Genomic DNA, 27,657 nt, shown 5'->3' on the forward strand with positions numbered 1-27,657 from the left:
ACTCTTTTCGAGATAGCAAGAAGTCAATTAACTAGAATTTTACCACATTTTCAAACAGTTCGTGGGCACGAGACCCGGCTTAATAGTAACCAAAACTCTTAAAAACGTTTTGATACAATGTCTCACGTTTTGATACAAATAGTTATATCAAAAGAATCGCATTTTAATGTTGATTTTAAATGTAAGTTTCATCAAGTTTAGTCTTACCGGTCAAAAGTTACGAGCCTGAGAAAATGTGCCTTATTTTAGAAATTAGGGGGAAATATCCTCTAAAAGTCAGAATCATAACGAAAATCACGCCATCAGATTCAGCGTATCCGAGAACCCTACTGTAGAAGTTTCAAGCCCCTATCATAAAAAAAGTGGAATTTTGCTTTTTTTTTTTTTTTTTTTTTTTTTTTTTTTTTTTTGCCAGAAGACAGATAACGGATTTGTGTTTATTTGTTTTTTGTTGTTGTTTTTTTCCTCAGTGGCGATCTTATCGACCCAGTTGTCCTAGACTGTCGTGAGAGGGCTGATTCTAACGTAAATTAAAAGTTCTAGTACCTTTTTAAGTGACCAAAAAAATTGGAGGGCACCGAAGCCCCCTCCAACGCACATTTTTCTCCAAATTTACTGGATCAAAATTTTGAGATAGCCATTCTGTTTAACTTAGTCAAAAACCTAATAACTATGTCTTTGGGGATGACTAAATCCACCACAGTTCCCGGGGGAGGGGCGGCAAGTTATAAACTTTGACCATTGTTTACATATAGTAATTGTTAATTATGAAGTGTACAGACGTTTTCAGGGGGACGTATTTTTGTTGGGATCCCCCTCTCAACGCCCCGCTTTTTACGCTAAAGTCCTACTCTTTCTCTCAACTCTACTCTTTAAAACAATAAAAAACTTTAGCATAAGGAGCTGGGCGTTGAGGGGGGAACAGCCACTTTCATATACGGAGTAATTTCTGTTCGTTTTAAGTTTTAATATCGCTCCTTACTTTCAGTTAAAAAAACTTGTTTTTTTTTATTTAATTTCTGAACGTTTTTGAATTAATGCATGTTTTGATTTTGGCTCTCCGCACATGAATAATCAAAACGAAATTTATATATTAATTTATTTTTATGGCTAAATGGCTTTTTCATTGTTTTGGTTGGACTATTTTGAGAGAAAAGGAGCGGGGGAGTAGGCCTAGTTACCCTCCAATTTTTTGGTTATTTAAAAAGGAAACTAGAACTTTTAATTTTTTACGAACGTTTTTATTAGTAAAAATATACGTAACTTACGATTAACTTACTTAACGAACTTCTAAATTCGTATTTTTTATTACGTATATGAGGAGGTTCACCCTCTCGTTAATACCTCGCTCTTTACAAAAGCTTAAATTTTGTCCTAAATCCTTAAGAATGACCCCTGAATCACAAAGGCCGTAGAATAAGTAGTTGTAATTAATAAAATTACTTTAGCGTAAATAGCGAGGTATTAGGAGGAGGATAACCCCTCAAATGTTAATGCAATTATAATTTTTCTTCGTTTTTAAGTTTTAATGCTGCTCCTTACTTTCAGTTGAAAAAACATTTCATATTTACTTTTTCATTGTTCTTAGAGAAGAATGCTAAAAAATTCTGCGACCCCTTCATGGAAATTTTTTCCCCCATTACAAATTTCTCCATGGAAAGTTCCCCCGCATAATCCCCTCCCCCACAACCAAAAAATCCCCCTGAAAGCGTCTGTACAGTACCCAATAATCATTACTATATGTAAACACTGGTCAAAGTTTTTCAACTTGCAGCCCCTCCCACGGGTACTGTGGGGGAGTAAGTCGTCCCCAAAGACATAGTTATTAGGTTTTTCGACTATGCTGAATAAAATGACTATTTCAGAATTTTCATCCGGGTACTTTTGGAAAAATGAGCGTGGGATGGGGCCTAGGTGCCCTCCAATTCTTTTAGTCACTTAAAAGGGCACTAGAACTTTTAATTTCCGTTACAATGAGCCCTCTCACGACATTCTAGGACCAATGGGTCGATACAATCACCCCTTTTGAAAAAAAACAAACAAAAAAACAAACAAATAAACGCGCATCCGTGATCTGTCTTGTGGCAAAAAATACAAAATTCCACATTTTTGTAAATAGGAGCTTGAAACTTTTTAACTTACGAACAGGTGATGGGATCTTAATGAAATTTGATGATTGGAAGGAACCCGTGTCTCAGAGCTCTTATTTTAAATCCCGACCAGATCTGGTGACATTGGTGGGGAGTTGGAGGGGGGAACCTAAAATCTTGGAAAATGCTTAAAGTGGAGGGATCGGGATGAAACTTGGTGGGAAAAATAATCGCAAGTCCTAGATACGCGATTGACATAACTGGAACGGATCTACTCTGTTTGGGGGAGATAAGGGGGGGATAATTCTGAAAAATAGAAAAAATGAGGTATTTTTAACTTACGAAGGAGTGTTGGATCTTAATGAAATTTGAAGTCTGGAAGGATACTGTGTCTCAGAGCTCTTTTTTTAAATCCCAACTGGATCCGATGGCATTGGGGGGGGGGAATTGAGGGGGGAACCTAAAATCTTGGAAAACGCTTAGAGTGGAGGGATCAGGATGAAACTTGGTGGGAAAAGTAAACACAAGTCCTAGATACGCGATTAGCATACCTAGAACGAATCCACTCTATTTGGGGGAGTTGGGGGGGGTAATTTTGAAAAATTAGAAAAATGAGGTATTTTAACCTACGAAGGAGTGATCAGATCTCAATGAAATTTGATGTTTGGAAGGATATTATGTCTCAGAGCTCTCATTTTTAATCCCGACCGGATCCGGTGACATTGGGGGGGGGGATTTGAGAGGGGGGACCAAAATCTTAGAAAACGCTTAGAGTGGAGGGATCGGGACGAAACTTGGCGGTAAAAATAATCGTAAGTCCTAGAAACTAGATTGACATAACAGGAATGGATCCGCTCTCTTCGGGGGAGTTGGGGGGGAGGGTTAATTCTGAAAAATTAAAAAAATAAGGTATTTTCAACTTACGAAGGAGTTATCGGGTCTTATTGAAATTTGATGTTTGGAAGGATAACATGTCTCAGAGCTCTTATGTTAAATCCCGACCGTTTCCGGTGAAGATGAAGTTGGGGGGGACCTAAAATCCTGGAAAACGCTTAGAGTAAAGGGATCGGAATGAAACTTGGTGGGAAAAATAAGCACAAGTCCTAGATACGGGATTGACATAACCAGAACGAGTCTGCTCTCTTTGGGGTAGTTGGGGGGAGGGTTAATTCTAAAAAACAAACAATGAGGTATTTTTAACTTACGAATGGTTGTTCAGATCTTAATGAAATTTGATATCTAGAAGGATCTTTTGCTTTAGAACTCATTTTAATTCCCAATCAGATCCGGTGACATTGAAGGGAGTTGGAGGGGGAAACCGGAATTCTTAGAAAACGTGAAAATCGAGGTATCTTACGAATGGGTGATCAGATCTTAATTAAACTTATATATATAAGAATCTTATGTCTCAGATCGCCACTTCCAATTCGAATCGGATCCAAGGACATAGAGGGCTGGAGGGGGGAAACAGAAATCTTGGAAACCGGAAATCTTGATGGGAAGAATAAGCACAAGTTATCGATACGATATTGACATAATTGGTACGGATCCGGTCTCTTTGGGGGACCTAGGGGTTGTAATTTGGAAAAATTAGAAAAATTGAGGTATTTTTTACTTAAGAATGGGTGACCGGATCTTAATGAAATTTGATAACTAGACCTCCGCTGCCTGTGCCAGCAACACGTGCAACTGTGCCCTACGGGACACAGTTGCGGAGCAACAGTCTCCATTATGTCCTTCAGAGGACATTTTTCTAATGCGGCTTCGATTGTTATCTTGAAGCATCTTTCTGAGGAACTTTTTAATCCATTTCACGTTATAAAAATAAAATAGACATCAAAATCGAAAATTTAAGAAAATTTCAAAAAATCGGAACGAGATTGACTTTTCCGGAATTATTTCCGGGAAATCTGTAGGAGCTACGGAATTTCATGCTTCAGTTCTCGAAAACATCAATAAAAGTTCTATATGAGTTCATAATTATTTTATCTCTAAAACGTTTACTTCCGAAACTAGGGCCGTCTTAACTTGACGCCAATTCGAAGTATTATGTTTCGAGACGCACATTTCGGGAATTATTTCCGGGAAATCTGAAAGAGATAAGGAAATAACGTCTTATAGTTTTCTGCTTAACTTTTGATGGTCTAAGCTAGGAAAATATAAAACAAACCAAATTCACCAAAAAATTTAAATTGCCCCGAGGGCATGACAAAACTTCCAAATAGAAAAACCCAAAGAAGGAATTTTATTTCGGAGAAACTATTGTAAGCTCCAGTTGTTAGGAAATGGAGACCTGTCGAACCGCGTTGGAAAAAAAATTCTAGCTGGTCCAGAACAGAAGTTACCTCTAGAACGTCGAAACTTCGGAAATTATTTCTTAGAGAACGAAGCAACTTGGTATATAGAACACTTCACTTCTTCTTGCATACTTTTCATAGCACTACTCGATAAAAATATAAGAAACATCAAAATCGAAAATTTGAGAAAATTCCAAAAAAAATCGGAACGAGATGGACTTTTCCGGAATTATTTCCGGGAAATCTGTAAGAGCTACGGAATTTTGTGCTCCGGTTCTCGAAGAGACAAAAGAAAGTTCTACGTGAGTTCAGCATAACTGTATTTCTAACAAGTTTATTTCCGAAGCTAGGGTCGTCTTAACTTGACGCCAAACATCGAACGCAGAGTTTCTAAGAAAAACGGTTTTATTTTTTTTTATGGAAAACTGTTAGAAATTTTAGGAACTTCTCTGGAACTTTTTTACTCTGTTTCACGTTTCCCTTCCCTCTGAAAAATCTCAAATTTTTAACTCTTACCACTTCGGAGCTACAGGTCGCTGATCACGGTGAAAAAAAAAAAAAAAAAAAAAAAAAAAAAAAAAAAAAAAAAAAAAAAACTACGAAAGCAGTAGCGTTGCTCCGCAACACAATTAGAAGGAACCCATGTCTGAGAGCTCTTCTTTCAAATCTCGACCAGATATGTTGACAGTGGGGGGATTTGGAGGGGGAAACCGGAAATCTTGGAAAGCGCTTAAATGTCGTAGATACGTAATTGACGTAACCGGACTGGATTCGCTCTCTTTGGAGGAGTTAGGTGGTGGGGTTCAATGCTTTGGTGAGTTTAGTGCTTCTGGACGTGCTAGGACGATGAAAATTTGTAGGTGTGTCAGGGAGCTGCACAAATTGACATGATAAAGTTGTTTTTCCCGATTCGACTATCTGGGGGGCTGAAGGGAGAGGAAAAATTAGAAAAATTGAGGTATTTTTAACTTACGAATGGGCGACCGGATCTTAATGAATTTTGATATTTAGAAGGACCTCGTGACTCAGAGCTCTTTTTTTAAATCCTGACCGGCATTAAGCCTCTGATTTTCCTTTTAAAGCAATCTATTGATTCTTAAAATTTTACTAGAGCTCATACCATATGAACTCTTGGCTCTTCTTGACCTCGTCACAAGTTCCATATGAGCTCTTAGCTTTTGTTTTTGGTGAATAGTATAGAAATACAAGTAGTTTCAAAAATTTATTAAATACTCCTGAGGGGTTTCCTTCCTCCCTTACCTGTATTTATGACCCCAGGGCAAGGGTGCCCTATGTTTACTTTATGCCTTCAGGAAATGACATTAATTTAATAGTATATGCATTACTCCGCAAAGCAAAATATATGATTGCCCCGGTTCCAAACCGGGGTAATCAGTCATTTAGGAATGAGCCTATAAATCATCAACTATATGAGATAACGGGAAAAACCAAAATATTCTAAGATACGGCACTATTAGGAATAATATGAGATCCCGTGAAACTAAAATGGAAGAAAAGCCTACAACTTCAGATTAAAAAAAAAATAATGTTCGTACATTTTATAGGACTACAATCGGTGTTTCTTTACTTTTAAAGGCCAATAATGTTTAAAATAATGTGTTTTTAAGAATAACGTTCTTTTTAAAAATAATGTTCATATATTTTATAGGCCTACAATTGGTATTTCTTTACTTTTAAAGGCCAATAATGTTTAAACTAATGTGTTTTTAAGAATAATGTTTTTTTAAACAATGTTCATACATTTTATAGACATAGACATAGATATAGACATTTTTTATTTTCATCCAAAACGTATAAATTAAACAAAGAATTTACCATTAACGGCCACTCTTAAGACAGAAGAGTCCTGACTGTGGCCGCAATTCTAACCACCATGATCTGCTAAATCATTTCCTCAAATGATTTTGAAGAAGAAAAAAATCCTTGGGGGGGGGGTAAAAAAACAAAATAATTAATATTAAATACTAAATAAATAAATACTCTTTCCTCTTATCACACTTCTCTCCTTTTTAAAAAATGGAATTTAACCATTCTCTTGAATGATGCCAGACTTACTGAGGCTCTGACCAATTCTGGAAGGTCATTCCAGACGCCGACACCTATGTTCCTGAGAACAAATCCTGCTCTCGTTGTATTTCTTCTCTCGTGAGTCAAATCCTCCGAATTTCGGGTAAAATAAGGGTGATAAAACGAGTTAGTTTTAAAAAATCATGAAAGTACTCAGGGCTTACCTTATTTACACTTTGAAAAACAAAAATCGCTAGCTGGTAATCGCGTAGCTCGCCTATGTTCAAAATATCGTTCTTTCTAAAACACTCCGCAGTATTCTGACAGTTTTGAAATTTTCCTATCAGACGCAGTGCTTTGTTTTGTATTATTTGAGTTCTTTTATAATTCATCCCGAAATTGCTTGCCCAAACAGAACAACCGTACGTGATGTAGGGGTGCACAATAGCACTGTATGACAATTTGACAACTGCTACCGGGAACACTTTTTTCAGCCTCCTCATCACTCCCAATCCTCTAGCTGATTTTGCCGACACTATTTCACCATGCTTCTTCCAAGACAAATTACAATCAATATAAAATCCGAGATATTTACAAAAAAACACCTGTGTTATGCCAACACCGTTATAAAGCACATTTTCAAGAAGTTCAGGTATGCCAGTTCTACTAAACACCATAAAATTTGTTTTTCTTGGATTTACTGAAAGTGAGCTTAGAGCTGTAAAAACATGAAGCCGACTAAGGACGTGGTTAGCTTTTTGCACAACCTCTTTTGAAGTCCGGGCAAACACTGTGATAGCTGTATCATCGGCGAAAGAGGTTAAAACTGAATCATTTAGATAAAATCGAAGAGTATCCACATATACCAAGAAGAGTAACGGGCCAAGGACTGATCCTTGGGGAACACCACAATTTATAGGCATAGCTGCACTAGATATATCACTCATCACCACCTTCATTGATCTTCCACACAGATAAGACCGAAACCAACTTAATGCTGTATCTTTAATTCCAAGGTTCCGCAGTCTTTTCAGTAGAACTTCAAAATCCACAGTGTCAAACGCCTTCTTCAAATCAATAAAAATAGTTAGAGGGATCAAATTATTTTCTAACGCACTATTTACACAATCTAAAAGGTGATGAACGGCATGCACTGTAGAATGACCTTTTCTAAAACCAAACTGCGAATCTGACAAAAACCCAAGCGAATTCATGTACTCGTATATTTTCTTATACACTACTTTTTCATAAATTTTTGAGAAGAGCGGTAGAATGGATATTGGTCTCCAGTTGGAAATATCTCTTTTATCGCCTCCTTTATGGAGGGGTATGACTTTTGCCCGCTTTAGTTCGTCAGGAAACACACCTTTTTGAATAGATAAATTGACTAGATATAATATCACAGGTAAGAGATACACAGCAACTGCTTTAAATGCTTTAATGTTTAGGCCATCAACACCAGCTGCATTAGATTTTATCAATTTCACTGCTTGGGTAATGTCATCCATAGTACATTCGGTAAAGTAAAATGAGTGATGAAGACCACGGTTATCGTCAAACTCCTCAGTATCTAGCTGTCCGCTTTGATCTTTTGCCTCTTGGTTTATTTGCGATCCTATTTTGGTAAAAAACTTACAAAACTCTTCACTAACTTCTTGCCTCCCACTCACAGTTCTTTCACCTATGGCTAACTGTTCAGTTGATGCCGAATCCTTACCATTGCCGAGAACGCTTTTAATAGTCAGCCAGGTCCCTCTAATGTCTCCTTTCTGCTATTTTAATTTCTCTCCGAAATACTCCCTCATTGCAGCTCGACGTGCAGAATTCACCCTATTTCTTGCCTTTCTGTACTCTTCCCAACTGTCATCACTCTCACAATTGAGATAATCTGAGAATAGTTGGTCTCTCTTCTTCATCATTTCCAGTATCTCTTCCGTAATCCATGGCTTCCGCGGTTGGTTTTTCTTCTTAGTTGCAGTTTTTAATGGGCAACACTGATCATAGATGGGAGACAAAATACTCATAAATTTATCAAAAGCCATGATACTGTGGTGATTTCTTCTTTAAATTTCCTGAGATTTTCAGCTTTCATCATTCTGAATTGAAACTTAGTAGTGGTTTTATGTTTACAGCCAAATCTTTTAATGGTGCAAAATAATGGTAGATGGTCCGACCCAGGGTGTAAGACAACGTCAGCACAGCACTCCACAATTGCATCCGAAGAAAGGAAGATATTGTCAATCAGGGTTGCCGAATGATCTGTTATCCTAGTTGGGATTGAAACTGCGGGATAAAGGTTATGTGAAAGCATAAGGTTAAAAGAATCAAGGTTTACTCCTTCTAGATTTAAAAGATCAAAGTTAAAATCGCCTAAAAAAATACATTGGATTTTAATACTTGACATTCTTTGAAGAAATCCATCGAATTCTCCAAAAAAATCATCTGGGTTTGCGCTGGGCGGCCGGTAAACCAAAGAAATGATGAACTTTCTATTTTTCTCTAACTCTATTTCTATTGATAAAGTTTCGAGCTTACCTTCATTCCAGAGAGTTAAATCATCTCGAATTACGTAATTCAAAGAATTTGCTAGCAGAAAAGTCAAACCTCCTCCTCTCATTGAACTCCTTGATTTTGATACAAGTTTATAGCCTGGAAAAAAAATGTGACGAGAGGAAAGTGTCTTCAGTTACGAACGACTCACAAATCCCTAATATTTCTACCTTATTTTTATAAAGATCTAGCAGACGGGCGACCTCATGGTGGTTAGAATTCAGATGACAATTCCACTGAGTCACAGTCAAAGACTCAGATTGCCCAGGCATTTCAATATCACTTAACCGAATATATTTGCTACTCCGCAGCGGCTTAAATGGATGACCCACAAAATCATTCGCTACCGATAATGACAAAACATCTTCAATACGAAACGGCAAACTTTGCAACAAGTCCAAACGGGACTGCTGCATATCATTATTTACTTGAACAGCCATTCATAATATAGTACAGACCGCATTTGACTGTAAGGAAGTATACAGAAGAGGGATAACGAAAAAACAAAAAATATTCTAAACTCCAACAAGAAAAAGAAAAAAAAATCAACGGGAATGAAAACGATTATCACTATCACTGATATTACAGAAGATCATGGATACCCCAAATACGCTGAATGGGACTAACACTAGACTGTCGCACAAAAACTCTCCCCTGATCTGACCATACATATCGGTTTCCAAATTTATCTCTGGCAGCATTTAGTAACTCGCGCTTTTTCTTTGTGAGATTTTCAGATACAAAAATTCCACTATTTGCAAGATTCTTCTTTGCTTTGAAAACGGCGCTAGCAATGTCCTTAGAACGAAATTTCACGAGCACGGGAGCCACCTTGTCCGGTCTTTGTGAGTTACTAGAACCCAGACGGAACCGATGAACACTCACAACATCGGAATTTGCGATACTAGACAGGCCCATTTGGTCACGTATGATATGATTAATAGCTGGTTTTAGATTTTGCGATGGGTTCTGTTTCACACCGTTAAATAAGAGAGACTCTAGCTCAGCTTCCTGCTCATAATCGTCAACTTTCGCCTCTAGTTGAGTTACCCTGTTCTTAAGGATTTCAATAGCATGCAAGTAACTTTTGAGCTGTTTTTCAATGATGTTAAACTTTGGGCTAAATTCTATAATGATCGCATCGTGTATTTCTGAAACCATGGTCTCTGTCGGAAACTTGGCAGTACTAGCCGCTGGAGTTGACCCGGTCGATTTCAGTTTTTCGGCTATTTTCTTTTCAATTGTCTCTGATAAATTTTTCTTTGTAGCGAGCAAATCCTGCTCGGTAGCATTAACAAGATTTCGCAATTCTGCTGCACAATCAGCAGCAGTATTTGAACCCTTCAGATACTGTTTATAAACATCCGGATAATCACGTAATTCATCAAATGCAATATCTACTCCTCTTGTTTTCTTGGCTGAAGCTTCCGTTACATTATCTTTATAACTGACAAGCTGCTCAGAAGTAACTAATTGACGATCATGTTTTTTTCCATAGCAGAAAACGTGATACTTTTTAGGCCCTTTCGAAGTGGGGACAGACTCCAGAATCCGAACTGGACATAATGGGTAGCCTGCGAACCTAGCTAGAAAGAGATCCCCTGGTTTGGTGTTGACAGGTACATTTTGACTCATTTTGAAACTGGGATAAGGGAAGCAATCGTAAGGGAAGTGTTGGAGGCTGTCTACCTTGTCCCCGCAATTTAAGGGGCAAGCCCGGCGGGTACCACGGCTCTTGCAAACAACTCACTCACCCCTCTTCTGCTTACTTTTCTCCTCCCACCCAATTAATTGTCAATTGCCAATAAATATCGGAAAGTCTATAAATATCGGATAGCCTTAATTATATATATTATACAGGTCACTGATCATGAGAATATCAATAAGAAAATCCATAGTTCCCAAGGGAATTTTCACTCATAAGAAAAATAATCCGCTTATTCAAATTATAATCCCTTGGTCACTGAATTAAATATTAGCTGTAGGTCAGGTAGAGACTATAATCCTTTAGTAATAGTTTATATCCGTATAAACTATAAACTTATAGGCATACAATCCGCGTTTCTTTACTTTTAAAGGCCAATAATGTTTAAAATAATGTGTGTTTAATAATAATGTTCTTTTTAAAAATAATGTTTATACATTTTATAGGCTTACAATCGGTGTTTCTTTACTTTTAAAGGCCAATAATGTTTAAAATAATGTGGTTTTAAGAATAATGTTCTTTTTAAAAATAATTTTCATACATTTTATAGACCTACAATCGGTGTTACTTTACTTTTAAAGGCCAATAATGTTTAAAATAATGTGTTTTTAAGAATAATGTTCTTTTTAAAAATAATGTTCATACATTTTATAGGCCTACAATCGGTGTTTCTTTACTTTTAAAGACCAATATGGTTTAAAATTATGCGTTTTTAGGAATAATGTTCTTTTTAAAAAATAATGTTCATACATTTTATAGGCCTACAATCGGTGTTTCTTTACTTTTAAAGGCCAATAATGTTTAAAATAATGTGTTTTTAAGAATAATATTCTTTTAAAAATAATGTTCATACATTTTAGGCCTATAGGCCTACAATCGGTGTTTCGTTACTTTTAACGCCAAACTGTTATCTGCTTTGTAACAGTTTTGTAACCTACCAAATTCCAATTCCTATGAAGTGTTAAAAACGACATTGCCTTAAGGTGTGTTACCAATTATGTATGTTTCACTTCCGTAATGCTAGGGAGAAGTCAACGCTCTTGATGATATTCTGGCAAACCCCTCAAGGAGTGTTTAAGCTAATGAGAAAGGAGGAAATCTTGAATATTAATAATTATTGCTAAAAATAATATCTTAAAACTACAAACTTAAGAATCTTTGGGATTATTTATCAGTAAAAGATCTACAAAACGAGACAAAAATCAAGGCTGTATGATTAGTACAACCCTTTTAAATAGAAAAGGAAGAATATCTTAAATGACCAATTTTAAAGGAAACAATGGATAATAAAAAAAAATTCACGGCCAAGTATTTTGGAATCTTGTGGCAAATCGAGAGTCTACTTTACAATTCTCTACGTCTTCTAAAAGTAGTTTATTACTACTTTTAAAAATTAGAGGTTTCCCCACTTTTAATTTTTTATGAAGCTCTAAAGAAAAAAAAAAATGTAAATTTGTTCGGCCTATTCATGTTAAAGCTTTCAATGAAGCCATAGTAATTTTTTCATCAAAGAATCTGCTCGTGTCTGTTGTTAATACTCATTTCACTGCTATAGGAAAATAGCATTGGCTTCAAACCTGGGAGAATGACCTTAATAGAGTTCGTAGGTCAGTCGGTAGAGCTTGGACTTTCAATTATGACGTTAAAGGTGCAAGTCCTTGAAGGGTATTTTTTTTTTCCAGTATAGTTTTTTGCCTTTCGTATGACTATGTTGAGAATCTGTCTTTGTTGAAAGTGACTAAGGTAGTTCTTAACCAATACAGTTTTTCCTGTTACGCAAGTAAGTTACGATTAACCACCAAAATTAGAGCGATTTTGAGCTAGATGTTTTTTCTGATAATTAAAAAAAAATACCTTCACTTTGTTTACATTTTCTTTTAACATTTCGGAAAAAAACTAAATTAACTAAATTCGAATTTGTTTGAATTAAGTTATTTGAAGTTATTCGATTTGGAAATAATGGTTAATATATTACCCTATACAAAATTGAGAAACTCAACCGATGCCGAGACTCGTAAAATATCTTTGAGCCACCGAATAATTTGAAGAGAATTGGGAAGTTGAACTTCCCATGCTATGTCATGATTTGAACCTAAACACTGACCAAGATGTTGGCCAGCGGCTACCCTCCCCCCCCCCCTATGCGGCTGGTTGGTTTGAATTAACGTTCAATTGATAATAAAAAGGACTTGAAGTATAAATATTTCGTCTAATGAGCACTCTCCGAAGTTTTAGTGACCATGAGGTGTGGATGAGGAAGGGACAATCCCCCTTCTATACGGAATAGATTCTGCTCATTTTAAGGTTTAATGTTAGTCTTTACTTTCATAATAACACCGTAGACCAAAAATATTCCCAGAAATCATGAGGGAGTAGATATCAATTTAACATTTTTTTTAATGCTTTTTTCAAAAGTTTATTTTGTCCCCCCCCCAAAAAAAAACCCTTAGCTACACCCTGGGGATTATACATCAAGTTCTATCTCCACCCTCCCCTTGTCTTTCCCTTAGAATTAATTTTGTATTTCTCTGATGGCTCAATGAGAGCTGGGATTTTTCGGCATTAAAATGCATGCTTTGAGGTATCTCCCTCCCTCCCAAACTGCAAAACAATCAGAAACACCGTTGTAGAAGTTTAAGTGCCTTTTTATGTTTTGTAATTTGTCCACTGCTAACAGATAGTATTTGTTATTGGGAAACATAGGGATATTTTTCACGGGGTGTTTTCCGACAGGGGGCTGGGGGCTGTTGGGTAATTTTCTGTGGGGAGTAAATTTTGGGGGATGGTTTCCTTTCTGTGAGCATGTGTTTTCTGAGGGAGTGTATTTTCCGGTGGGGGAGGGTAAGCTTTTGGAACAGACAAAGAAATGTTCTCTTTATTGTATAAAGTAGATATCAACCAACAAAAAGTTAAAGAAAGACCCAACAAAATCACAAACAACTTGATTCAATTTATGTTGCCAATTTTTTTTCTTTTTTTTTTTTGCCACCTTGGAATTTTTGTTACTCATGATTTTTTGAAATATTAAATATAGTTTCTATTGCAGGAATAAATCTAGATCCCGCCACGGGAAACAAGTGCATGGCCAAGCGTCAAACGTGGAACGTTCATTGTCTTTAACTGGCGCTTCTACTTCAAGAGGAACAGTCTGCTTGACCCGGGGACTCAGGGATACAAGTTCCAGACTGGCCAGGTACAAAAATCCTTCGAACACTCCCAACAAAATGGTGATTACCCGTTGGATGAAGAAATGATTTATGCAAGTTACAAGCTGAGTAAAGAGATCAAGCAAGTTCATCCCAATTACTGCGTAATTTGTTTGTAAACAATGGGCGTCTGCTACAATTTAGGATCTGGGGCTGCACATGTCATGTCATCTGCGGGGATTATATTTCTTAGTAGACAGGAAATACAGGTAGAAAATAGGGTGTAGAATGTCCAACAGTGTCTATTTCTTTAATTCTGTATTTGATACAGTATGTTTGCATTTTTAAATTCTTATTTTGGTGGTTTTTTTTTTTGGAGGGGGGGGGGTCCTGGTTTTTCGGGTCACAGCTTAGTAAGATAAATGTTAAAGAAAATGATTAACTTGCTTATTGTAAATAAAGAGTTCTGAACGTATTAAATCTTCTTGGTTATGACTATGGCTCAACCGTTATAGATAGATAGATAAGTGTATTTCAAAAACCCGTGGGCCATATACACAAAAATATAAATAAATAAAAAACAAGCAAGGAAATTAACAACAGTACGAACACGCATAAAAAACAGAATTCAACGCAAAAAGTACCTAATCTAACTACAAAAGAAATTAATCATATAAAACTTTTTCTTCTTATTAAAGATTTATCTATATATACTCCCACTCGAAATATTGTGGTTGGGTTACTATTTTGTAGAATGCCCGGAAGCATCAAATTAACCCCATGCAAATAAATATCCCGTAAATCCAAGAGCACCGGGCATTTCTGGAGAAAATGATCCAAGTCTTCATCATCATCTTTACAAAGGGGACAAACATTCCGCCTATCAGGACCAACTATCATTTTATTTTTGTCGAACGTTTTTTGCCTGTTCTGGATTGGAAGACAATTTACCCTAAGCTGAATCCAACGACGTAGAATCATAGCCGGTAAGTTAAATTTAAAATAAACTTCCTCCCCAAAACTAGGTTTTGCCTGATTATAATGTTGTAGGGTTGTAGAATCAAAAACCAGCCCTTGCCAATACTGAATTTCCTGACACTCTAATATAAATCGTACCTGGCTTTCTAAATTTGTTGGTACATCACGAGAGCAAAGACCATTATTCCATAAATAAGGCATTCCTACTTTTTCTAGTAATGATTTAATTTGGGATGACCACGAGGTTTTTAAACCACATTTCAACATCTCTTCATATGCCGCTCTTACTAGTCTATCTTCATTACTCTTAGTTAACTTCAGCCAGAATCTAAGCATTAAAATATACCTACGTAGCTTTAAAGAAAACAGGCCCATATCACCTATCAGAATCTGTGAATGAGTTGTCTGATGTAGACCAAACACTTTTATAATACTGGAGCTGAAGGGACTCCAGTTGCTGCACCGTTTCTCCACCCCATATCTCTGCTCCATATTCTATCACGGGTAAAATTTTTGTGTTAAATATTCTTTTATGCATTTTTAGGTCTTTGATCCCCATTATCGTCGGGTTTCTAAATATAGCTGACATGGCCACCCTACCTCTCTTAATTATTTCATCAACATGACTCCTTAGGCTTCCATTTTCCGATAAGATAAAGCCTAAATATTTTATTCTTTTACTTATAAATAGTTCCTTATTATTAAATTTAAATGTATATTTTTCATCGTCCCCAACCTTCCTTTTTTTTAAAAATAACAACTTCGCTCTTTTCAGTATTCAGTCTTAACTTTTTTATGTGCAAATATTCTTCTATGAGATTCAAAAGAGTCTGTAGATCTTGCGGTTTATTAGCCACCAAAGCAATATCATCTGCAAATAATAAGAGAGATAGTTTTTGAGTCCCTAGGCTAACTTTCGGAGCCCATCTGTTCTCTAGAAAATTAACAAATTTATGTTGCCCGGCCAATACTATCGGGCCGTGATGGGGGTCAGTGTTATTATTTTATATCGAAAAAATATATCCGATGTCGGCCGATTGATTTTTGTTTTATTCGCAACTCATCCAGAAAATAGCGCCATATTTCCTTAGGTAATTTTTGGTTGTCCAGTTATTGGATGCTGCGTGCTCTGATAAGTCTGACTAAGCTAAATCTGACCATGGTAGAGAGCAGCAGAGGTTATTCAAATGAAGCCAAAGTATATTTTTTGTCAATGCTTATCAATATACACCTGATGGACCAATGTTCGAAACGTATGGTAAATTCAAGAATGCACAACGTCTACCAAAACAGCTGAAAAGAAAAAATAAACTATACATTTCTATTTAATGTATGTTCACATGCATGGGTGAAAGATGAAAGATTTAATCGACTAGAACCTCGTTATCCAGTCAGGGGTACAGCCAGGGAGAAGGGGGTCGTCGAAATATGGAGAAGAGAAGTTCCAAGTTGTCGGTGCCACGTGATGACATCTTGGGAAATTTAGCCTCAATGTGTCCGCATTTGTCGACATACTGGATGATTTTGTTGACACATTTTTTAAATCCCTCTTAAAAGCTTAAAACCCTAGCTTCACCCCTGTATCCAGTGTATAATACATTGTATGCCTGTATAAAGATATAGTGTTTATACTATCTCTTTAAGAGAGCAATAACTGCGTATTTATGTATTTTGTTTCTCGAAAGTGGCTCCATATTTTTTCAGGAAAATTGGTATCCTGGGAATATGTGGGCTAAAAACACGATCCATATAAGCCAGAAGTTTTAGAAAGTTAGTTAAAAGTCCAAATTTTGGAAAAGAAAATTCATGTGACGTCGTATTTATGAATACATGCGAAAAGCATACATACGTCATATATATCTCAGCAGTGGTTGTATCGATTTCATTGTCTATGATGCTGGTACATATACACAAAAAACAAATTATTTGTGGCATATTTATTAGCACATTTCAAGAGAATAAATTACATCATTTCCGCTCCCCTCCCCCAGGAGTGAACCTATCTTTTTTATATCTATGACACGCGCTACATTATAAAAGGAACAAAGTGTAATTAGTCTATTTACAAAAGACGTTTTAAGTAGTTGCATAATGCCTAGAGGACAAATGAACAACCTAGACCATCAAGCGTGACAAGACCAATCCGAGCAGCTAAGGTAAAGGGTGTTGAAAAAAATGCTTAAATAATGATAAACAGAAAGAACAAATATATACAGTCAGAATACTTCCCTCAGCAACAACTGCAACGAGTCAAAAACAAAATTAAGGAGCAAAGAAACAACGGTTCGAAGATAAGCAGCAGAAAGAAAACTACTCTAAAACAAAAGTGACTAACAAAGGAATATGCAGCTAAAAGATATGCCACAGCGACAACAAGGAAATATGCGGTTAAAAGATAAGCGGCAGTGAGAATTACAAGCAATTGCGAGAGAGCGAGTATCAGAAAGTGTCAAAAATGGAGTGAAGACGAAAGATATATAACGTTAGAAGAACAACGCCATCATAATCTTTGACACCAACAAAGTGTGGTGAAAAACCCAGTACAAACCTAGATAGATACCGTAAACAACGCAACTGTTTATTACAAGTCATTAGGACCATTTATTATATTTTCCCAAGGAAAGGGTAGTACACGAAGCTGACTCATTTCGAGGTTGCTGCTTGCAACGAGAATCAATATATACAAGCCTACCACATGCCGAGTGTCGGGGCCCGGCTTTGAAATCGGCTACATAGTTTCTTTCTTAAGAGGAATCTGCTCCATTTTGATCTAATACTATTTTCCTATCTTAAACAATGCTTAATATCTTTCTTAGGAATTGGTATTTTATAGTGAGAAATTCCATGTTTATGCTCCTAAACATGGATAAAAAATTTCATCTTTTCTATGGTTATTTGATAGAGACAAGGTTCGTTTTTTGAGCGACTTTTTGCGATTTTTGTCATATAATTTGAGATTGGGTCTTCCAAATAGCGAATGAGGCATAAATCCTAAGTTGCTTGATTTCAATATTTTTAAGGATAGATAGGGAGTAAGTTACACTAAAAAGGGAATGATAAAACAATGTATCGTTAGGGCCACATATGAGGACATATGTTGATATTATGTAAATATATATCTATATATATAAAAATAAGTTGTTTGTTTGTGTGTCTGTCTGTCTTCTGACGTCGTGTTTGTCCACATATGACGTCTGAATTATTTCATCATATACCAAATTCAAAAACGAATTGGTAAAGGCTGAATTGGCTGAGTTGGTAAAGCTTTATGTTCCAGGTTCTAGGTTCGAGATGTTCCAGGTTCGAGCCTTGGCTTTAGCATTAATACAAAAGAAGAAAAAAACCAAAAAAGGTAAAAACTACAAAAAAAACTAAAAAGAAAATATTAAAAAAACTAAAAAAAGGGTAAAAGACTAAAAACTAAAAAAGGGTAAAAACTACAAAAAAAACTAAAAAGAAAAAAAAACTAAACAAGAAAAAAAAGGCACGTAACTAATATGGCGCGTAACGACTTCCGAGCGCGGGGGGGGGCTTGGATGGCTGCGAAGCGCCCCCATGATCTAGCTGTTGGGGTATATATATATATATATATATATATATATATATATATATATATATATATATATATATATATATATATATATATATATATATATATATATATAAATTCTATTTAATACAATGCATTTCTATTTCAGGAAGAATCCGAAATCCATTCAAAGAAACGAAATAGATGATGGTGAAGCAAATGAGAAAAGTCCATTGTCTTTCAGTTGTCCTGGTTCTAACTCAGCTTGTCCTTCCAGAGAAATTGAATCTAATGATGGCTTTATTTACGAGAAATATAATGGTAAGAACGCAGAGAATTATTAAAAATATGTCCTGTCTAAAAAAAAAAAAATCCTTTCTACTCATCGCGTTCTCTCTTTATCATTAAGGAACCAATCAAGATCCTTGCCTGTGCCTTTAATGTTGCCAAAATGTCTGCCTTTAATCTGCTATAATGTTGTCAGTTATGGGAAATATTATTAAAAGTTTTGTAATTTTATGGTAAATCCTATGATAGTATAACAAATAAGCAACAGTATTAGACACTTTAGATGGATGGATACTTTATTTAATATACTTAAAAATATAAAAACATTAACCCACAACAGAGACAAGAGCTCGTAAGGCGCGGTGTGTAAATAACATGACATAACACAAGACAAAACAAGATATTTTATTGACCAAATCACATATAAATAATTTTCCTAACTGGACAACGGGGAAAAGGGCTCGATGTGTCGGCCATAAAACAAAGGTAAGGAAATGCAAAAATAACAAAAAGAAAGAAAAGAGAAAAAGAATATACTACAACAGTATTAAATATTATAATAGATGTAATAATAGTTATAGGTTATAAAAGTAATAATATACTATAATTTTGTCAATAATGGGAAATTCTGTCTTTTTGTTTCTTTGGTAAGTGTTGATCTTCAAGTGGACCACGTTGATAAACTATTAGTACCAGAGGAGAGTGGACAATAAAACTTTACAAAACATATCAAAATTTGTTTATATGCATTTTATTATTTCTTTTATAAGTCGGTAAAGTTTCGTAGAGAGGGAGACAAGAAAGAACCAAGATAATCACAAAGAATTATTCCTCCAGTTTTAACTATTAATACAAGCGGCTCGACCCTCGCTCGATGGAAAAAAATCAATAACCTTAATTATGTTTTATTTTATTCGGAAAACTTTTGCACATTTATGCTGATAAACTATTCTGTATCCACAATCAATTAAGTTATGTATGAAATGTTTTCAAATAGTTCGTGGTAGCAATTGTAGTAAGGAGTGACCCGGCTCAACAGTAACCGAAATTCTAGAAAACGGAATTTTGATACCAATAGTTACATCAAAAGAATTGTATTTTTATCCTGATTTTAAATATATAAGTTTCATCAAGTTTAGTCTTACCCATCAAAAGTTATGAACCTGATACAAATTGTATTATTTTAGAAAATAGGGGGGTACCCCCTAAAATTCATAGAATCTTAAAGAATATCGTACCATCAGATTCAGTTTATCAGTGAACTCTACTGTAGAAATTTCAAGCTCCCATCTACAAAAATATGGAATTTTGCATTTTTTCCCTGAAGAAAGATCACGGATGCGAGTTTATTTGTTGTTGTTTTTTCCCAGGGGTGATCGTATCGACTCAGTGGTCCTAGAATATCGTGAGATGGATCATTCTAATGGAATTTAAAAGTTCTAGTGCCCATTTTAAGTCACCAAAAAAATGGAGGGCACCTAGGCTCCCTCCCACGCTCATTTTTTCCAGAGTCACCGGATCAAAATTTTAGACAGCCATTTTGTTCAGAATAGTTGAAAACCCTAATAACTATGCCTTCGAGAACGATGTAATCCCCCACAGTCCCCGGGGGAGTGGCTGGAAGTTATAAACTTTGACCATTGTTTATATGTAGTAATGGTTATGAGGAACTGTACAGACGTTTTCAGGGGCTTTTCAGAGTTGGGAGGGGGGTCGGGTAGATGGGGTTACGTGGGAGGATCTTTCCATTGATAAATTTATCATGAGGGAAGAGAATTTCCATGAAGGGGTGCAGGATTTTCTAGCATTATGAAAAAAAAGCAACGAGAAACTAAATTAATAAAAAAAGATTTTCAATCGGAAGTAAGGTGCAGCATTGAAACTTAAAATGAACAGAAATTATTACGTATTTAGGGGGATTCGTCTTCTCCTTAATACGTTGCTCTTTACGCTAAAGTATTTTATTAATTTCCACTATTTATTCTACGGCTTTTGTGATTCAGGGATCATTCTTAAAATTGGGACAAAATTCAAGCTTTGGGACAAAAAATTGGGACAAAAAACTCAAGATCGAGGTATTGACAAGGGGGCGAACTCCCTCATATACGTGATAAAAAATAGGCAAATATAGAAGTTCTTTACGTAAGCCAATTCGCAAGTTACGTATATTAATTACTAATAAAAACGTTTGTAAAAAAAAAGTTCTAGTTGCCTTTTTAAGTAACCAAAATTTGGAGGCTAATCCCTCCTCCCCCATCCCTTTTTTTAATCAAAATAGTCCGATCAAAATGACGAGAAATCTATTTAGCCAAAAAAAAATAATATGCAAATTTCGTTTCAATTGTTCATGTGCAGTGAGCCAAAATCAAAACATGCATTAGTTCAAAAACGTTCAGAAATTAAATGAAAAACTAGTTTTTTCAACTGAAAGTAAGGAGCGACATTAAGACTTAAAACGAACTGAAATTATTACCTGTATGAAAGGGGGTGCTCTCTCTTTAATGCCCTGCTCTTTACGTTAAAGACTTTCTCTCACAACTGTACTTTTGAAAACAATAAAAAACCTTAAAAACGTAAAAAGCGGGACTATGAGGAGGGAACAGCCCCTTTTCTTACACGGAATCAAACTGTTAGTGATAACGAAATGTAGTAAGGAGTGAGCTGGCTCAATTGTAACTAATTTTAAATATACAAGTTTCATAAATATAAGTTCAAATATATTTCCGAAAAAAAAGGGGAAACACTTCCTAAACGCCATAGAATCTTAATGAAAATCACACCTTCAGATTCAGCATAATTGGTACGGATCCGTTCTCTTTGTCAGAGCTGGGGGTTGTTAATTTGGAAAAATTAGAAAAATTGAGGTATTTTTAACTTAAGAACGGGTGACCGGATCTTAGTGAAATTTGATATTTAGAAGGAACTCATGTCTCAGAGCTCTTTTTTTTAAATCACGACCAGATCTGTTGACATTGGGGAGAGTTGGAGAGGGAAACGTAAATCTTGGGTAACGCTTATAAATGTCGTAGGTACGTGATTGACGTAACCGGACTGGTTCCGCTCTCTTTGGGGGACTTAGGTGGTTGGGTTCAGTGCTTTGGCGAGTTTGGTGCTTCTGGACGTGCTAGGACGATAAAAATTGGTTGGCGTGTTAGGGAGCTGCACAAATTGACTTAATAAAGTCGTTTTCCCCGATTCGACCATCTGGGGGGCTGAAGGGAGAGGAAAAATTAGGAAAAATTGAGGTATTTTTAGCCTAGAGTGGGTGATCGGATCTTGAGGTGATCGGTTAGGACCTCGTGACTCAGAGGTCTTATTTTAAATCCCGACCGGCATTAAGCTTTTGATTTTCCTTTTAAAGCAATCTATCGATTCTTAGAATTCTGCTAGAGCTCATACCATTTGAGCTCTTGGCTCTTCTGATCTCGTTACAAGTGCCATATGAGCTCTTAGTTCTTGTTTTTAATTTAACGACGAAAGATCTAAAAAGTAAACTTATTTTCAGAAAGTGCATACTTTACCCTCTTTTTCAATATAGTTACCAGTTTTGAAACTTATCACACCTCCCTACTTATTTAAAGTGAAATCTTTAAAAGAACCTGCCGCCGGCTCCAATAACGAAGAGTTCACTTAATTTTTACGTCATCGTCACTTACGTCGCCACTGAGATGGCAACCGGTTGAACTAGAAACGAAACATGTTTTTTGTATATCACGCCCAAATCGAGGCAATAGAACATGTAATGGAAACGCAGACACTCCCCCAAAAATTCAAAGGCCGAACATTCTCTCTCCCAGCGCAGAATCACAGTGTCGATCTTTGGGAATAGTCATGGTATTTTTTGGTCGACTTCCTGCAACTGAGGAAGTCCTGTTACTGTAGAAGCATACCGCCAACCCTCAGAAAGCTTTGTTTTAAAAAAACAAAGCAAAAAAAAAAGTTGGCATGCTGACAAAGGAAATTGTCCTTCTTTGTGACAATGCAAGACCTCAAACTGCTGGTGAGCCCCGTATTTTGTTGGACAGTTTTGGCTGGGAAGTTTTAGATCACCCATAATACAGTCCTGGTCTTGGGCCTAGTGATTACCATCTGTTTCTCCACCTCAAGCTATACTTCAGTAGCAAACGTTACAGTGATGACGACGATGTAAACACGGAAGTGAATTCTTGGTTAGCGGAACAGGTGGCAAGTTTTTATACAGAGGTTACTTTAAAATTAGTTATTAACTTACGTAACGAACCTGTATATTCGTATTTTTTGTTACGTAAGTAAGGGGGTTTGCCCCCTCCCCCGTCAATACCTCGCTTTTTACGCTAAAGTTTGAATTTTGTTCCAATTCTTTAAGAATAATCCCTGAATCACAAAGGCCGTTTAATTAGAATAGATAGTTCTTTTGAAATTACTAAAAATACTTTAGTGCGAAAATCAAGGTATTGAGGAGGGGAAGAACAACCTCATATACGTAACCAATTCTGTCCATTTTACGTTTTAATGTTGCACCTTACTGTCAGTGGAAAAATTTAGTTCTTTATTTAATTTCTCATTGTTTTTTTTAATAATACTTTAAAATCCAGTGCCCCCTTCATGGAAATTGTCTCTACATGATAAATTCCTCCATGGAAAGATCTTCCCACGTAACCCCCTATCCCTCATCCCCACCACCAGAAAAATCCCCCTGAAAATGTCTACATCCTTCCTAATAGCCAATACTATATGCAAACAATGGGCAAAGTTCATAACTTGGAGCCCTTCCCCCGGGGGCTGTTGGGGATTAAGTCGTCCTCAAAGCCATAATTATTTGATTTTCAACTATCCTGAACAAAACGGTTATCTGAAAATTTTGATCCGGTAACTTTGGGAAAAATGAGCGGAGGAGGGGTCTAGTTGCCCTGTATTTTTTGGGTCGCTTAAAAAGTATACTAGAACTTTTAATTTTCATTAGAATGAGCCTTCTTGCGACAGTCTAGGACCACTGGGTCGATACGATCACACCTGCTTGAAAACACAACTGTTTGATCACAGCTGTTTGAAAATACCATGATACCAATTTTCCCAAAAATATATGTAGCCGTTTTCGAGAAAAAAAAAATTAAATACATATATGCACAATTATTGCTTGCTGATAGTATGAGCTACTAATGTTTCTACAATTGCCGTTTTATCGTGTTTTTCAGCAATTACCATTGGGAATTTCTCTATTTAATTTATTTAAAGGGGACCTCCGTTACTTCTTTTCATTCTTGCTTGTAGTTACGATGTTCTCCTTCCAATCACCTTCTTTTTTCTTTCAATTTCCTTCTTTCTGTAAAAAAGCCCTTTTTGTATCTTGCCTGTGTAACTATGGTGCTTTGTCGCATGGCAAAGTAAGACCATAAACCATTAAATTTAATGGGGAATTAGAGTCCTTTTATCTCTTTGGTTGGGGTGTGGCGTAGCCATACTATCCTAACTTTTTTGTTTCACAGCATATAGTGTAGACTTTTTGTACCTGAAACAGAGGCGGAATGTTTGTTTTTCAATTGACAAGGAAAGTGAAATGAAAATTTAGTTGTTTAAATTGGCTAAGTAGAAATGCGTATATTGTTAAAAATTTTGAAAAATTGGGAATTTAGTTTTCGATCCAAAAACTATAACTTCCAGTGATGCTGTTTTGGTAGTCGGGGTTGGCGTACCTTTAAAAAAAAAAAGACGGGAAAAAATGTGTGAAAGTGAGCTTAAAACATATGATTATTAATATCTTAATAAGACGTTAAAAACATGAAGCATGGTTGAAAAATTAGCTAGAAATATGTGCTAGAAGTCTAAACAAGCTAAGATATAGCTTTTCTTTAAAGTTGTAGTCGTCTTTCATTGATCAACAGATGGTAATACAATAGTCGCAATTTTGACTCAACCATGGGGAAAATCATAAACTTTGGTTTTCAGTTATGAAGAGAACTAAGATGGGACCAGGGGGGGAGCAAAAGAATTTTTATTTTGATATCCTTGGTACTTTAAGATTAGTTCAAGAGGCCTCTCTATGGAAACTTAAACATAACGACTCAAAATTGCGCTTTCTTTTGTGATTTGCCTGCTGTCGCTTCCTCTTCTATGTCAATTCTTGTGGATTTATGCTGCATTATCAAAAAATTCAACAAGACAATGAAAGTTAGCATTCATTGAGGCTTGTGTTTGACCTAGCGTCTTTGAGTGAGGATTTGTTGTAGGCCTACCCTTAGGTAGCCATATTTTAACAATTCGATGTTATTTTGTCCAAAAACATCTTGATGAAAGAAGTAAATAATGGTCGCTTTGAATGCACCTTTTTCTTTTTTACTGTAACGTCAGTATAAATAATGTTTTAAATTACACCGTTTTTGTAAATAGATTTTAAGCAATTCATCAATTTTTGATACTTTCACTGTTAAAAGTTTATTAAATGTTTCATTATTCTAGGCCTGGAGACGATTTTTCTGTCCTGTAATAATGAATTCAATCAAGACTATGACATATATCATGGAACTGATTATAAGATTGAAAATCGGAACGATGAAATTGGCCCTCTTTGTGAAAGGGTTAAAATTGAAGCAGATTCATTAGATGAGGGTCATTACGGAGATTTTTTATGGGAGAGGGTCGAAATGGGTGACCAGAAGAAGGGGAAGACAGAAAACATGGACCAACTTGGGGAAGTCATTGCAGCTAAAACAGATCCATTTTCTGAGGGACAGCACCAAGGGGTCCTACGGGTGGAGGCGGAGAGGGTTGACCATATTAATCGATGTTTAGAAGGAGCAGAGAAACCTTCTGAAGCTAATGCAGGTGAAGAGGCTGATCATAAGAATGTAGCTCAAGAAGAAATGGACTCGCTTGATAAAACTATTAATGCTGAAACAGATTCATTAGCCAAGGACCAGCAATTAAGCTTTTCATTCAACAAAGTGACTGATATTTCAGGAAACGATTTAGAATACAAACAAAGCGGAGTTGATAATCAACCTCAAACTGACCCTGTGAGTCGTCTTTACGGAACGTGTCCTAAAGTGGGGTTACTTCCTTCAACCGAACCAAGTATATATACGTGCAGAAGATGCGATAAGAGTTTCTTTGGTCGGTCTAATCTAATTACTCATTTGAGAATTCACTATGACGATGAGTCATTTAAATGTAATTTGTGCAAAAAAAGGTATACAGAACAACGGAAGCTTGATGTTCATGCAAAACGATGTATAGGTAATACTTTCCAGTGTGAAATTTGCGGGAAAATGTTTACTGAACGTTCAAGTTTGAATTATCATTTGAATGCTCATACTGCCCAACGGACTTTCAAATGTGAAGTGTGCCAAAAACTCTTTCGTTGTGCTAAAACTCTAAAGGAGCACTCGGTAATCCACATGAAAGACCGTGTAAAATCGTTTGGGTGCCAGCTGTGCAATAAAAGATATTATAGCGGCACGGGACTGAGGACCCATATGGTGGTGCATACTGGTGATAAAAAGCACCAATGTTTTATATGTAACAAACGCTTTGGTTTAAGAAAAGAATTATCTAGACATATGCTAGTTCACAAAGGTGAACAGCCTTTTAAGTGTGAAGTTTGCAACAGGGCTTTTTCTCGTAAAGAAAATTATTTGAGCCACACGAGACTTCATTCAGGTACCAAAGAATTTGAATGTCAAGTGTGCCATAAAGCGTTTGCCCAGAGTGCTGGTCTCTCTATGCACAAAAGAATGCATCGTGATAAAAATTCCTAGGGAAAATAAAACATCTATTTGCTTTTCTAAAGGCACTTTACTTTAAGAAGACACTACTTTTAGAACCAAATGAATTTGAAGCTGTGGAGTCATTTCTATATTTTAAAGCCAGTCCTAAAATATTAATATTTTTTTGACTTAAAGAAAGTTAAATGGGAAATTTTTTCATAAGCTGCAGATTCTTCTGTTTTTTGTCCTTTCATTTTTCAAAAAAATTATCTTTGGTAAATGCTTACTTTCGATTCCAAGTGCTCTAAAATGCGTATATCTGCATACAGCAAGATTCTGATGATCGTATATTGTTTCTTTGTTATTATTAGAGAAGCGCTTCCATTTCTGGTTGACCCTCTTTCTCTATGGGGCAAACTAAAAATGCGTAAAGTGGGCTTGCTTACAGGTAACATTACCTATAGTGAGCCCCGCAAAGTATGCGTGTATACTTTAGTGAGACTGAGTGAAGCGTATTAGTTCGTGAGCCCCGCGGGCAGCGGAGCGAGGTCTGCATTCTATATTTATTTAATAAACATTGTCTATGGGGTTTTTTTTAGTTTTATCACTCTTTGTTAAATAAATATAGAATACAGACCTCGCCCCGTTGCCCGCGGGGCTCTTGGACTAATACGCTTCGCTCTATAGGTTGTTTTGCCTAAAGTTTTGTCAATTTAATACTTTTTGCATCAGTCAAATAGAAGAAGACCAGAACAAGCTTCGGATACTGTGATTTCAATTCAATATATATATATATATATATATATATATATATATATATATATATATATATATATATATATATATATATATATATATAGATATAGATATATATATGTATATATAACCCTGTCAAGCCTATAGTTATTTCCAGGGGCGCTATTAGGGGGAGAGAATGTGGACTATCCGGATATTAACCCCTCTTGCCCCCAGTCCAATGAAAATGCTGGAGATTTTTGCCACTGGTTATTTCTTATGAACTTTTGTGTCTCTGTGCACCCTGTCCAAAAAAAGAAACCTAACGGTTATGCCTAAGGCTTTGATGCAGGCTCTTGTATTATAAATCATTGTTATCTTTAGATATAATTTGTATTAAGCTTAATTTTAATGGATTAAGCTTTCATCTGACTATTTGTGATACACAACCTTTGGAAGCATAGTGAATGATTGTACAAAAATCTTTTGCTCAAAAATTATTACTCTTTACATCAACCTAAGGACTTTTCGTGCCAAGATATGTCTTGTTGTAGTGTTCGTTTGGATAAATAACACTGGATGCAATTGTTTTAACTTTGTAAGACTGTAAGTTACTTCAAAAGTTACAC

General features: G+C 36.0%; 1 protein-coding gene across 10 annotated transcripts in view; it reads left to right on the top strand.

The window, feature by feature from the left end:
- The window catches only part of LOC136037159 (zinc finger protein 45-like), a 48,751-nt gene extending 22,172 nt beyond the window's left edge, over positions 1-26,579 (top strand). For 3 of the 10 annotated variants that reach the window (XM_065719690.1, XM_065719689.1, XM_065719688.1), the window contains 3 exons: positions 13,717-14,085; positions 18,493-18,644; positions 25,047-26,579. In XM_065719690.1, coding sequence (XP_065575762.1) covers positions 14,036-14,085; positions 18,493-18,644; positions 25,047-26,344 — 1,500 coding nt within the window. In that variant the 5' untranslated portion in view covers positions 13,717-14,035 and the 3' untranslated portion in view covers positions 26,345-26,579. Of the gene's footprint in view, positions 1-8,124; positions 10,585-12,381; positions 12,451-13,716; positions 14,086-18,492; positions 18,645-25,046 lie in introns of those variants that run through there. The other 7 variants (XM_065719687.1, XM_065719686.1, XM_065719684.1 and 4 more) reach the window with 4 other exon arrangements.
- Positions 26,580-27,657: the final 1,078 nt, after the last annotated feature.

The sequence above is a fragment of the Artemia franciscana genome, chromosome 16 (genome assembly GCF_032884065.1).
Source record: "Artemia franciscana chromosome 16, ASM3288406v1, whole genome shotgun sequence".
In the NCBI taxonomy this organism is placed as follows: Eukaryota; Metazoa; Arthropoda; class Branchiopoda; order Anostraca; family Artemiidae; genus Artemia; species Artemia franciscana.